The 14935-nt window shown below is 42.8% G+C and overlaps 1 protein-coding gene across 4 annotated transcripts in view; it reads left to right on the top strand.

The window, feature by feature from the left end:
* Positions 1-14935, top strand: part of cdc42bpab (CDC42 binding protein kinase alpha (DMPK-like) b) — a 106368-nt gene that overhangs the window by 51061 nt on the left and 40372 nt on the right. For all 4 annotated transcript variants that reach the window (XM_028605388.1, XM_028605389.1, XM_028605390.1 and 1 more), the window contains 3 exons: positions 2229-2377; positions 12674-12767; positions 14101-14301. In XM_028605388.1, the coding sequence (XP_028461189.1) occupies positions 2229-2377; positions 12674-12767; positions 14101-14301 (444 nt within the window). The remainder of the gene's footprint in view (positions 1-2228; positions 2378-12673; positions 12768-14100; positions 14302-14935) is intronic.

Here is a 14935-nt window from a genome sequence, read left to right on the forward strand (position 1 = left end):
ATGGTGAAGGCTGTGTGATGATGTGGGGCTATTTTAATTCCAAAGGCCAAGGGAACTTTATCAGGATGCATAGTATGCTGGATCCATGAAATAACTGGCCTTTAAAAATAAAAATCTGCCTGCCTCTATGGGAATTTAACATAGGGGTGTACCTACTTATGCCCCCTGTATTTTAATGAAGAACATTTATTTATTTATTTATTTACGATACATTATTCATTCACAAAGAAAATCTGTGTCCTTTTTAAGGTTTTTTTAATTATGGCATTAAGATCAATTTCCAAAAGATGATTTTTTATTTTTTTTTCCTCTTTTTAGTCAACTTTAGCATGGGTGTATTCACTTATGCTGAGCACTGTATTTCAGCACATTTAAACGTTGGTCCAACCACTGTGTACTACTGCGTAGCTCCACCTGCCAGTTCATTTATAGAATGACCCCCGATGTCTGGTGACCTGCCAGATTCTGATCGCCACATGCACTCCTTACCACAAACTCTCAACACCACTTAGAATTGTAGGAAAAATGGCCGGCCGAAGTTGACACGGCCTAAAAAACACTTATGGAGAAGACCCAAAGAATGACTCTGCAGCTTGCTGATTGGTTGTGGGCCAAGCTTCCCCCCACTTTGATTGGCTGCTGGAGGCAATGGTTCTCTCTCCAACCTGACCGTCTGTCCTCTCTGTGTGACCCTGAGTTCACATGCCAGGGCTGCTCGCCATTCCATTTCCCACATTCTCACAACAAATGCTTCACCCTGGACACTCCCCAAGGCTTTAAAAATATACAACCACTGCTCGCCCAGCCGACTATTTTTAGGAAAACTTTCAAATGTAAGAACCGTTTAGGTGCCGCTGGCTGCCTCAGTGCCCCCCTCTGTAGTAATGATACTGTGAGGAAAAAAAGGGGGAGGAGAGTGAGAAGGGCGGGATATGTTTTGACTTTCTTGTGTGGCTTTCTTTGAGGGCTGCTCGATTACGGGGGAAACAAAATCCTGATCAGAATGTTCATAAAAGTCAAAGAAGATTACTTTAGGTAAACAATTCAGTACACAGAAAATCAAATTGTGGTTCACAGGTTCTTAGTGAGCTAATGTTGATATGCTAAAGTAGGCCAAAGTTCAGCCATAGCTACATTGTTAGCTTCCAGCAAAAAGTCAGGCACTGCTCGGCACTGTTAGGCGAGTACACTAGTGGTGTGTCTCAGCCTATTCATCTAGTGGTTGGGGGTTTAAACACAACATAAACGTGGACCACTGTCTTACATGAATATAATTATAAAAAAATATTGAAAATCGATACAGTATTGCAAAATAAAATATAGCAATACTCAAGTGTATCGATTTTTTTTTTTCTTTCTTTTTTTTTTACACCCCTAAACAAGATTACTCATTGACTTTTGGAAAGTTCTTGCAATTATTGAACTTAAAAAACAGTGAAACAGTTAAACAAATCAACAGTGACAACACCTAAAACACTGAAATTTCCCTTCATACTTTTCCAATTTTGCAATTTTTTAAAATTCAGAACACAAGACCAAATAAGAGATTACTTGCAAAACGTAATGTGCAAAATTATCGTTTCTTCTTCGACTACTCCAGTTTTTGTAATCATTAGGAGCCGAAATCGTAATCGCAATTCATATTTGGATTAATCGCACAGCCCTACCTCTCACTGGTCTGTCCAAATGCTCCGACCACAAGAAAACTCCTGAGGCTTCAACGCCTTACATAACTCGCGCCTTGGTTCAAAAACACAGTACAAGATAGAGGAGAGAAGCCTGATCTTCTTTTTCTTATAGGGAAAATAAAAAGAAGAAAGGCAAGCTCTTAACCCTTGTGTTGTCTTCCCGTTGACCATGCAACTTTTTGTCTTTCTGGTTTTTATTTTCAATGTTTTGGGCATCTTTTTCGACACTTGTCGCTTAATAAAGGAGTTGTTACATGTTACATGAACATCCACCATTTTGGTTACATGTGGAATGAAGTCGGAGTCTTTCTGTCGCTGCAGGCCTTCAGTTTCTTCCACACCCCCCTTTGCGGTTCCTTGCTCTATGGTATTAGGCCTGTGGGTACGCGATCTGTGCTGCCTGCACGCGCGAACGTCTTGCGCATGTCGGATCGTTGTCATTGTTGTGTAGGTGTCGGTTTGTCGAATGTGTAAATATATAGGTGTTTTTAAACTCAAAACTCTGTATGCGTGTCTGTGTCTGTCTGTTTGTCTCTCTAGTACCTGGTCATGGACTACTATGTTGGTGGCGATCTGCTGACTCTGCTCAGTAAGTTTGAGGACCGGCTGCCGGAGGAGATGGCCAGGTTCTACCTGGCTGAGATGGTGCTGGCCATTGACTCCGTCCACCAGCTCCACTACGTCCACAGGTGAGCAGGCAGAGTGTGTGTGTGTGTGTGTGTGTGTGTGTGTGTGTGTAATTATGTTTTGAAGAGCATCAGACTGAGCAATAAGTTCCGATGACGGATGTTTAGCGTGTTTATATTATTCTCCAGCTGTGGGGAACAACTGCAGCTAAATGAAAATAAAAGAAGATAGTGGAGTGTGTCCGTGCACGTTTGTCTTCAGTCTTTACAGAAGGTAGTCAATACTGCTGACTAATTACAGAGTATATTGGTTTGTGTTCCTGTGTGTGTTATTATTTCACTCTTGAAGATTCCCATTTGAGATTAGGTGTGTGTGTGTGTGTGTGTGTGTGTGTGTGTGTGTGTGTGTGTGTGTGTGTGTGTGTGTGTGTGTGTGTGTGTGTTGTTGTGTGTGGGGCAGCATTTGGATCAGTGCTTTGGAAAATAACTGCTGCGCTAGAATCATTGACTTAATTAAAAGTACCAGTACAACATGTCATTATAAGTAAAAAGTGCAGAAATATTATCAGCAAAATGTCCTTAAAATGGCTACAGTCGATATTATTGTACAATAACAATGTCTCAAATGACAATGTGGAAACAATGGGACAATATGAAGGGGGGGGGGTCCACACGTAGTGACCCAGACCCACAGAGAATGAGCTCCTGAATCTGCAGCTCCTCTCGGCTTCACAGAAGTCTCTAGCCAGTTTCAGCTCGCTGTTAAAGTGCCCATATTATGAAAAAAATCACTTTCTGGAATTTGGGGTGTTATTTTATGTCTCTGGTGCTTCCACACGCATACAAACTTTTGAAAAAAAAAAACCTATCCACGCTGTTTTGAGTGAGATACAGGTTTCTGAATGTGTCCTGCCTTGAGTTTGCGGGTGAGCTGTTCAAAATCTGCACAGCTTTCTACGTCACTAGCCGAAACGAGGGGCCTAGGGGGCTAACAGTTAGCATGCTTGCTTGTTCTCAATGGCAAAACACTGCTACATCATACCCTAATCTACAAAATAAATAGTATAGAACTACTACATGTCCCTGTTCTGCAGGTATTCCACACAAAGTTGAAAGCGCGCCCTCGTTTAGAAGAGGTCTCCCAGCTAATCTTGTACAGGCCGAAGTTAGAGAAACAGCTAGCTAGCTCATGTTAGCCTTACCTAGCTACTGAGCATGTGCGACTGACAACAAAGATGTTACAGAAGTTGTGAGGTCTCACTCTGTAGCTAAAACAGAGAGCTTGACAAACAGGGTAAAAAGAGGAGCTGCAGCAATGTGCAGTACAACAAAAAGATGGTGTTTTTAAAGAATTAAACCATGTAAACCTATTCTGATACAATCTCAAATTACAATTATGAACCTGAAAATGAGCATAATATGAGCACTTTAAGCTGAATTAGCTCTAAAAGCACAGCAGACAGACACAGTTAACCACTAGCTGTTGAACATAGTGGAGCGTTTAGCGGCTAAAGAGCCAGATATTTCCCCCAGGAGTCGGTCGAGACCAAAAACCGAGCTGAAGGCGAGTGAATGTTGGACTTGCATTAATCAGGTGGGGCAGAAACGGTTCCAGATGGAAGCTTAAGTAACTGCTAGATACTCCGTCACTTCTGGATGTGCGAATAAGCAACTGTTTGCAAACGGTTTGCCATGACAACCGAAAAAGCTGATAATACGCACTATCGTGTTCGCAACTCGTCTCCGCTGCCCCCAAAGTGGCTAATCGATCTCTCATTGCAGGTTTGAAGTAACCAACCTAGCCTCAGAGCAGACTGTTGATGCCCTGCGGCCGTTTTCCTCTGTAACCTAGATGCCAAAAGAATGTTTTTCAGCCAACAGAAGATGCTCTCAGCTGCAGGAAGTTGGTTTATTTATTTTTTTTGCCAACAGAAAGTGGTCAGATCGGCATGTTAACAACAATTCAGTCATTTTGTTCAAGGAGCAAGGAAAGGATGGATACACAGAGGGGAAAAATGAGAGACGGATAAAGAACAAGGGAGGGTTTGAAAAAAAACAAAAAACCAGCGGGTGCGATAAAGCCAGGCAGCTTGTTGGGATAAGGTTTTGGGTGTGTCTGTAGTCGCTCTGATCTCTAATACGACACTGGAAAGCCACACGGTAGGACGCATACTGAGAGACTGCGGCAGTTCTACAGAGATGTAGATATAAGTGTATAAGTAAAGAAAGGGAGTGAATGAGAAGAGCGTGGGGAGCCACAAATTGCATGGTGTTATCTGGGGGCCGTGGGTGGGGGTTGGCGGTGGCAGCGGAGACAGAGATGGAAGGAGAAAGGGACAGGGAGGAAGCGACGGCACCGTTTCTCTTTGAGTCCCCTCGTGGACTCTTTGGGACAGTAATGATGGGGTATGGGAGGTGTGTGGGTGGGGGTGTGGTGCCATTACCCCCCCCCCCCCCCCATGTTCCAACCCCCAACTCCTCCTTTGCTCTCACTTACACACACACGCACACACGCTCTCGTGAGAGATTTGTACACTTGCTTTGTAGAGGGTGGAGACGGCCAGGCAGGTCCCCTGAGGAGGGTGTGTCCCTCTGACAGATTTTGTGTGTGTGTGTGTGTTTCTGTGTGTGTGTTTCTGTGTATGTGTTTCTGTGTGTGTGTGTGTGTGTGTGTGTGTGTGTGTGTGTGTGTGTGTGTGTGTGTGTGTGTGTGTGTGTGTGTGTGTTTGGCGTGTGTCTGTGAGTTGAATATGCTTCCTAATCTTATGATGGAGTAAGCTAGAGTACACAATGCATTAACCCTCTAATTGAAAGGCTCTAATGTCCGTTAAACAGAAAACCAACCGCTCTTCAATTCATGGCTCACAACCAAGCCACTATTGGGAATACAAATAGGCAGGTTGTGGCAAATTCTGCAGTGCAATTGTTTACCCGTTTTTTTCTCTTGGGAATCACAACTGTCAGTGGTCTGTGCTGCCACTTTCTCCCGAGATAACTCTACTGTGACCCACCTTGCTCATCCCGACTTTAAGGACAGTAAAAGATGTTTATTAGCGCAGTCCTAAGCCCCTATTGGCTGGAATATTCGGTTCTTAAGAATACCTTATTGGCTGGAATATGTAAAGGCCCTGACACACCAACCCGACCGTCGGCACTGATCAGTCGGCTCCCCGAGGTCCAAAAAGTGCCTCGGAACACACCGAAGCGACACCAACTTGAGCGTACGTTCTGCGCGTGCACGAAACTTAATACGTCTCCATAACAGCAGGCGGCACTAATCTGTATTGTCACCCCCAAAAAAAATGAAAAACCGGAAATGACGAATGATGAAGTCACGTGGGTCTGGCTTCTCCAGCCAACCACAGTGGCGGCTTGTTCGAAATACGATCTCGTATTTTACGAAAAATAGTTCACCGAAACGTGTTTCTGAAAACCTTGTAAGCGAGAAATAGGCCGTGCAGTTGCCGAATCTGTCTTCATTTCAGATCGACAAAGGTCAGTTTAAAAGATTTTGCGAGGCGTTCGTCACTCATCCCGCTCGTCATTTCCGGGTTAGGGCTCCACCAATCAGATTGGTCATTGAGTCCGACTTCCCGCCCTTCGACTCAATGTGCCAAATCGGCCCAAATGAAGGCCGACGGGTCCTCTGATGGACAACGGCACGGAACACACCGCACAGACTTGAGTCACCGACCTCGCCTGACTGCCGATTATCAGGTCGGTGTGTCTCGGGGCCTTAAGACGACCACCTGTTTTTGGAAAAATACTTTTTGAAAAGTAGAAACCTTTTAAGTAGGCAGATGCCATTATTAACATTTGTCACATTCAAATGTAAATACAGAAACAAACTACAAGAAAATCATTTATAAATAAACTAAAGTCACTTGGCCTTTTCTAATTTCCAATGCTAGAACTTCAAAGAGAATCAGCATTAACCAGTGAACGCAGCAGCTGTGCTGTTGTAAGCTTTTATCATCGTAACGGCTATGATATCAGTCCGACTAGTGCTTTATGGCGAGTCTTTTTATTTTCCTCTATTCTTTATGGAGAGATTTCCCTGTTGGAGGATAAGGTAGTCAGCATAAATCCAGTATCTGTGCTGCTAGCACATATTCTTTCGTTGAGTTTATCATTATACTCATACACTCACTTGTGGAAGCAGTTTCTTTCTTGAACTCTGGACCTCTGCGTCAAGGCATAGATCTCTATGTTTATGTGCACCTGCTCTACCCACTGAGCCAACCTGGCCACCGACCTCATTATTTCCAGAAAGCAATATTGTCGTATATTTGGGCTAATGTGGCACATTATGTTGACCAAATGTAGTGTTTATCAAGTTGCGGTTCAGGATGGTAAATGGATGATGAGCTGATGTTTGCTGGTTCCACACTTGGCAAGAGTAATAATATGTTTTTTCATTTGGTTTGCAAGCTTTAAAAAACAAAAAAAGAGAGAACACGAGTCATCTATTCCAGCTCCCAACCAGGACGCTTTCTGGTGTTTTGCCGACTCAAAGTTATTCAAGAATCATTCCTGAATATCACTGCCTCATCCTGTTCCTTTTGCTGTTTTGTTGGACAGCTCATTTTACTGTAGCATGTTCTCTATCTATGTATGTAACTCTACTTTCTATTGAAGTGCAACATTGCCCCCAATAATTCTTAAATAACTCAAAAAGGACAGCAACAGGCGACTAATGTCACCGATTGGAAATATGTAGTAATGTGCATTAAAGCGTTTTTTTGACACTACAGAACTGCCTTGGTTGCTGCCTGTTTGTCTGTTATGAACATTGTTATAGTTCACCAGAAATCCTATGCAATCCACATCCTATTGGTCTTATACTAAGGTTTAAGACTACAAAAGTCTTGCATACCGTTTTAGCCTGCTAAATAGCATGTTAGTATGGAATTTCAGACGCGACCTAAATGATGTCATATTAGCTCACCTAATGTGTGCTTCTTCTTGTGATGTGAAGTAGTTGACCTGGCCACGATGTCGACCCGTTTTTGAAGTGAATATTTGCAGTCCGGTGATGCCGATTTGAAGTTGAAAAGAGCCCAGATGAAAGGAGAGCAAAGAGCCTTGAGGTCAACCTTCTGTCCCCCTTAGCTGAGTCCCACGAGAAGCAGAGTGTGTCAGAGATGGACGCAAAGTGTGTGTGTGTGTGTGTGTGTGTGTGTGTGTGTGTGTGTGTGTGTGTGTGTGTGTGTGTGTGTGTGTGTGTGTGTGTGTGTGTGTGTGTGTGTGTGTGTGTGTGTGTGTGTGTGTGTGTGTGTGTGTGTGTGTGTGTGTGTGTGCGTGCGTGTGTGTGCGTGTGTGTTTTCATTTATTCAGTGGTCAGTGATCTGCTTGGCCTCCCAGAGGGGGCTGACAAACGTTTCAATGGGCCAACTCAGCATGGCTTTGTGCTGCCTTGCACCACAGCTGTCTGCCACGGGTGAGCGTGGGGGTGTGTCACACACTGCGTGATTCTGACAGAGTGATTCTGAGATGGGGGTTGGTACAGAGGGACAGCAGTGTGGATGGATGGATGGAGCAAGGGGCAGATTTGTTGTGATCATGGAGGGAGGAAGACCGATGGCAACACAATGGTGAAATAAGATGTCATGTGAGTGTGTGACAATTAACCTCTTTCCTGAGTGAGCTCTCGCTACTATGGAGTACTGTGGAATTGTGTGTTTGTGTGTGTGCACTGCTCATGTGTGCAGTGGTGTGTGTTTTCCTATTGATTGTAGCCTTTGTGTGTTTTTTATTATTGATCAGGGCCATGTGTCTCTTCGCAGCTGAGTGATCTAAAAGAGAGAACAGGGCACACACACACACACACACACACACACACACACCATATTTTCTAAAAAGCTTCATTCACATTGTTAACTATATATATTGGGGGTGGCAACCTTTCTTTCGATTCTGATTCAGAGGGCTAGGATGCGATGATCTAACGATTATTATTGCATCTTGACACATTAAAATTTCCTTTTTGACTTTTCTGAATCGAGCCATAATCCTTAAAGAGACCTAAGATTTTTCCATATTTTTTTTTTCCCCACTACTAACATATACTGTATATGACTTCTTAGATGTTAGAGGTATTTTCAAATTTGATTAAAATGGACACATGAAAAGATGTAAATAGTAAGCCAGTGATAAGGATGAGGTGTGTGTGTGTGTGTGTTTCAGTCAGGATCAAGTGATACCAGAAGTCACACAGGCAAGCAACCATTAATTAACAAACGCTTGGCTAGAGCCGTGTGGACATGCCTTGTCGGTGCAGTTTCCTGTGTGTGTGTGCGTGCATCCAGATGGCCCTCACAGATGGATGCCGCGGTCTTAGAAGAGATTACCTCCCTCTATTCTCGTCTCTGCGCCGCTCCTTAACACCGCAGGAGACCTGTGACACAGTAGCACAATTAGCTACGCTAACTAGCGTGGCCTAGCGCTAGTTTAGCACCACCACCTCTCTAGGTCTGTCCATGTGTGGAAGGCTAAATGTGAGTCAGCTCTTGTGCCATTAGCCTCCAGTGGGTGTGAGCCGGGGGCTTCTACTGTATGTGGCTGCCCCCAGTGATCGGTGGTCAGAGTGAGAGAGATCGTTAAATAAAAGATGATATGAAGTGCAGCGGGCAAAAAGTAATGTTGACTGTTGGTGTCTGAGAGAGAAAAAGGGTTCAGGGAGATTTGGGAAAAGAGGAGGGTGGTAAAGAGACAATTGCTGCTAGAGAGAGAGAGAGAGAGAGAGAGAGGGGGGGGGGGCAGACGGGGGCTTTGGTGAGGACTAAATGGTTTATCAGTAGCAGCACCAATGCCCCCCCCCCTGTTTGTCTGCCACACATGGACAGGCAAGGGTCAACTCATGCTGTCTGCTTTTTGGCAGAAGTCTCTGGAGCAGATTAAGGCCTTCTAGCATTTGTGTGTGTGTGTGTGTGTGTGTGTGTGTGTGTGAAAGAAGTTAAAAATAATATCCACCAGTGTTGTAATGTAACAAAAGTACAAATACTTATATTTCTGGAACCTTTTCCTTTTCCTCCACTACATTTCCCCTAAGCATCTTCGTTACTTGCAAGACATGTTTTTGCACGTTGGAGTGAAAGAGTCTTTTTCACACACAAAATTGAAATGTCGTTTGAATTTGATGTTCAAAAGAATGTGAATAGTATGCTTCACCGTGGGGAAGCCACAATAAAGTTCAGAATCAAAGTTTTGATTTATTTACTTCTAATAATTAAGTACATTTAATTTCAGAAAATTACTTTTGATACTTAAGTACAGTAAATATCAGATACTTTTAAGACTTTTAATCAAGTAATATTCTAAAAGGTGATTTTAACTTCTAAAAAAACTGGTAAGATACTTGTAATACTCAAGTATTGCTTTCAAGTACTTTATAGAAGACTGCTATCCACCAACTGAAAACATTTTTACTCTCTGATGTTTGACTGTTGCTGTGAAAGTTAAACGTATTTAACTTGGTGAAACATTAGGTCTAGTCATCTGTTTATTTTAGTATAGGATACATACAGTACTTAGATACATACTTTACTCCCTCTTTAAAGGATGATGACTATCTAGACATTTTAACTTTGATCGCCTGAGTCGGAGCTACAGATTTTCCATTTTAAAGGTCCCCTGTGGAGATTAATGGTTTAACAAAGTTTCTTCTTGCATTCAGTGATTCTCACCAAAACGTATTGTGTGTATTAGGCTTAAAGGAACACACCGACTTATTCACCGTAACCCCCAGAGTTAGATAAGTCCATACCCTTCTCATCTCTGTGCGTGTCGTAACTCTGTCTGACGCCTCCACCGCTAGCCTAGCTTAGCCCAGATCCTGGAGGTAACCGGCTCCATCTAGCCTACTGCTCCAAATAAGTGACAAAATAACGCCAACATTTTCCTATTTACATGTTGTGATTTGTATAGTCACAGCGTGGACAAATAACAAGGTCACATGAGACACAGCCATCTTCTAACCGTATACATACTGGGAACTATATTCTCAGAAAGGCAAAGCACTGCTACTTCTGCTACTTGGGCGGAGGGATCTGCTTGCAGCACCTGAGAGGCCCCGTGGTGAGGAGCAGAGAGTAACAACAGTGCTTTTTAGGTGTTGCGCTAATCACTCCGCCCAAGTAGGAGTGCTTTGCCTTTCTGAGAATATAGTTCCCAGTTTATATACCTGCTGTGGCTCCAATGAGATTGACTATTAACACTACTGGAAAATGACAGGGGCTTCACATCTGGCTTTGGAGAGATCTCTAGCTGAAGACAGAAACATCAAAGACATCTTCAAAGACCATTTATGTCTGCTCACTCTTAAAAGAAACAAAAAGCCTCTCAGGCACGGGCGACCTTTTAATGTTTTTAGTGAGTAGTTAAGAAGCATTCAAGGAAAATTGGAATGTGGGAATATCATGAGCTTTAACTGACCAGCGTCTACTTCCTGACTGTTTTTGTTATCTGGCACAAATTGATTTTTTTTTTGTGCCAGGCAACGTTATCACATTGGTTATAACTTATAGTCTATCAGAAGGCACGGGCATTCCTTTGGGACTGCAGTGTCACTTTTTATTAGAGAAGGCTCTTGCTGGAGGTCTGTTTGAAGCCAAATCAACAACAAAAAAGCACACCGAAACGGTTGAATACGCCAAGTTAGAGCCAAGAAAGAGGGAATTCTTGTAGTCCCCAACAACAACTGTGATGATGTAACATGGGGTTTATTATTGTAAGCAGAGCCACGCTCACATTACTGAACAGAAATAGCACCCGCTCAATTCTGTAACCTGGGACATCAAGTGTGTCCGGTGTCATTTGTGTGTTACTGCATGTACTGTGTGTATGTGCGCTTTTGACACTACTCTATGATGAGTTCCATACAGTATGTATTGAGCCATGTCGTGGTTGACTGTGTTAAGAGGGCCTCAGACACAGGGACTGGACAGGGTCTACCCTCGAGGGGGGGAGGGGGAGAATGGACAGGCGAGGACAGAGGCTATATTTAGCCATGATGACTGTCATGCACCAGCAGCCCGACACAAACCACCTGTTAAACATAATGGAGGATCTCCTGCACCTTACTCCCTTTAGGATCCATTGCTATCTAGGAGAAATGTCTATGACTTTGCGGAAGTCAAAGTTACTATCGCTTTGGTAACTTACAGCAAGTAGTAGACAAATAACGCCAAACTAGCACAGAGGTGCTTCTTGGAAACATCCATTTTGAAACTGTTCCCTATAAAGAGGTTGTAGGACACGGGAAAGAAACCAGCACCGGCTACTAGGGCTGCAATGATTAGTCAATTATTGATTAGTGGGTCTTCCCAAAAAAATTATCAGCAGCTATTTTGATAGTGGATTACTTGTTTTCAGTCATTTTTTTTAAACCAAAATGACATCTTGGTGTATGTGATAGTTTACTGAATATGTTTAGGTGCTGGACTGTAGGTTGGAAAAAAAACACAAGTCGATAAGGAAAGTAGTTTGTTGTTGCTACCTCACTGGCCACCAGACAAATGCTGCTACATTTGTCTGTAGTTATGACGTCAACCAGCCATTCTGATGATAAAGTTCCTCTCTTAAAAACCTAGTCTGCTGGTTAAATAGTAAGAGTACTGATGCATGTTGAGATGATCCAGCTGGTGTAGCTGATGGACAGGAAACCCCAGCAATGTAGCAATAAATCCTAGCGGAGTGTCTGTTTGGGTGTGTGTGTGTTATATATTAAACATATCATCATCATAGCCGTATTAATGCAGAACAGATGCAGGTTGAAAAGTTGAGTGGTCTATGGTGTTCACCGTGTACACATCTGTGAAAGAATGTGTTGTGAACAGGGTGAGTGTGCATGCTTAGGACACAGGGGCTTTTTTGTGTGAGTGGGAGTGTGTTTGTGTGTTGCACATTTCCTCAAACAGTGTACATGCTTGTTTGTGTTGTAAAAGCTGTGTGTGTCACACACACACTTTCTGCACAGCTTGTTCCCACAACACAACTATTTTTCCAGTGTTTATTCTTTCCTTCGGTCAATATAGAGTTGTCACGCTGCTGAAAAAATGGGGCATGGGGAAATTACACTTAATTGAATCTTAAATATATCTGAAGTATTGCACACTAGCTTTACAGACAAGTTAATACAGTTCAATTTCCCCAGGTTATGTAATTTTAATTTGACTATACCTGTTGCCAAAATAAGAGATTAGACGTGTGTTTGCTTTGAATGTCCTACTGTATAGGTGTGTTTTGTTTGGAAGACTGTTTTTTTTTTTCCTTCATCTTCTTCATTCTACTCTGAGGAATCGCTTGCTCAATTTGTCTTCTCCCCCTCCCCCTCCCCCTTTTCTCTCCGTCTTCTCTCAGGGACATTAAGCCCGACAACATTCTGTTGGACATGAACGGCCACATCCGCCTGGCTGACTTCGGCTCCTGCCTCAAACTGATGGAGGACGGGACGGTAGGGTTTTTTTTTTTTTTTTTTTTACCACACTGCTGCTGATGCCTCCTCCGGTCCAAAGCAAACATACCAGAGCTTTACTGACCTCCTCGTCAACTCCCAGGGGTCTCCCAGGAGGAGTGTGTGTGGTTCAGCCGCTTGGCTGCGCTTGCACTTTATGATTCAGACAATTCTTCTAACATAAAAAAAGAAAGAAAGAAAAGAAAACGTTTCCCCCAGGTGTTACGTAACAGTAAAATGACAGGATGAAATACACGATCAAAGAAGTGCATGAGTATGTTCCTCCAATGTTAATATAGTGAAGAGGTTATATTACCATTTGAACAAATAAATTCAGGGCTTGTTGGACGCTTCTTGGCACATCCGTTTCAGACTAAAATGTCCAGAATGAGGCTTTGAATCGTGATGAGAGTGGATGTCTTTGGTGTTTTTATCTGTATTAAAGCAACTTCCTAAAAAATAAAGAGATGATGACAGCATGTGATTGATCCCAATTCCCACATCTGCTTTTTCTCTTACACTGTGGAACTGTTGGCGCTTAATTCCGGCTTCAGCATAAATGTGCAATCTGAAAATGTTAAAAACGGAGCTCCAAAAAAAACCTGTGCAGACCAGGGGAGTCATCCTGTAGTGGAGGGATAATGCTCTTTTTTGGGTTGTTTGGTTGATGTTGCTGGGGGTGTTCAGCCTGTAACTCATCAGCATCATTACAACCGAAATATTGTACTTTCTGCTCCGCTACGTTCATCTGACAGCTTCAGTTACTAGTTACTTTACAAGATTTGTGCACTCAAAGCACATGTAGTTTATAAAATACAATGTTTTATTATAATTTAAACTACCCAACCGTAAGAACTATTTGGATCGTTTCCAGTTTCTAAAATGTGAGGATTTTTCTGCATTTAGTACTTTTTAATTTGAATACTTTAAGTATATTTTACTGATGATACTTTCATACTTTTACTTAAGTAACATTTTCAATGCAGGACTTTTACTGGCAACGGAGTATTTTTTTTACAGTTTCAAATACATACTTTTACTTAAGTAGTGGTCGGGTTGGATCAGTGGGTAGAGCAGGCGCACATAAACTTAGAGGTTTATGCCTCGACGCAGAGGTCCAGGGTTCAAGTCCAACCTGTGACAATTTCCTGCATGTCTTCCCCCCCCTCTCTCTCTCTCACCTTTCTCACCTAGCTTTATCAAAATAAAGGCAGAAAAGCCTAAAAAAAATAATCTTTTAAATACTTTTACATTTTTGTAATGTGAGATTTTACCTCATATGTGTCATTATTATGGATATTTTTTGTTGACTTTTGTTGTGTCCCCCTGCTAGGTCCAGTCCTCCGTGGCGGTGGGGACTCCAGACTACATCTCCCCAGAAATCCTCCAGGCTATGGAGGACGGGAAGGGCAAGTATGGCCCTGAGTGTGACTGGTGGTCCCTGGGAGTCTGCATGTATGAAATGCTGTACGGCGAGACTCCTTTCTATGCAGAGTCCCTGGTGGAAACCTACGGGAAGATCATGAACCACAAGGTGAGCTGATAGAGCTGCTTCTCCGTATGTGTAAATCTGGGTTTCCGCGGAGTCCTAAGAAGTCTATTAAAAAGTCTTACATTTGCTGAAGTAATGTGTTCTAGGTCTTAAATAGGGCTGTGTATTGGCAAGAATCTGGCGATACGCTACGTATCACGATACATGGGTCACGATTCAATATATTGCAATATATTTCGATACTCTGCGTAAGGCGATGTATTGGGATTTTAAGTATAATTTTAGAAAAACTAATATTTAAAAAAAGACATGGGCCCTCATTTCTCAACCTAACGTAGAAACCAGCGCAGATATGAGCGCAGAAATCATCTTACGACAGGCTTCACGTGGGATTCATGAAAAGTTCCTATCACACCAATCCGAGCGTAAGAATGGTCGTACATTGATAAATGCGGCGGCTGGAAACGATCGTCATTTAAATATCACGCCCCATTATATTCTGGGTTTTGAGGCCTCGCCCCTACAATTTACGACATGGCGAGACGTAATCCGGCTGAGAAGCGGAACTTTTCAGAGGTGGAGATTGAAACCCTGATATCTCTGGTTCATTTGCACTAACGTGTGTACTATTTGGCAGCCTGAAAACTGGTATTAAAGGCTGTAGAAAGAATGCGGG

This window comes from Perca flavescens, chromosome 18 (assembly GCF_004354835.1).
Source record: "Perca flavescens isolate YP-PL-M2 chromosome 18, PFLA_1.0, whole genome shotgun sequence".
In the NCBI taxonomy this organism is placed as follows: Eukaryota; Metazoa; Chordata; class Actinopteri; order Perciformes; family Percidae; genus Perca; species Perca flavescens.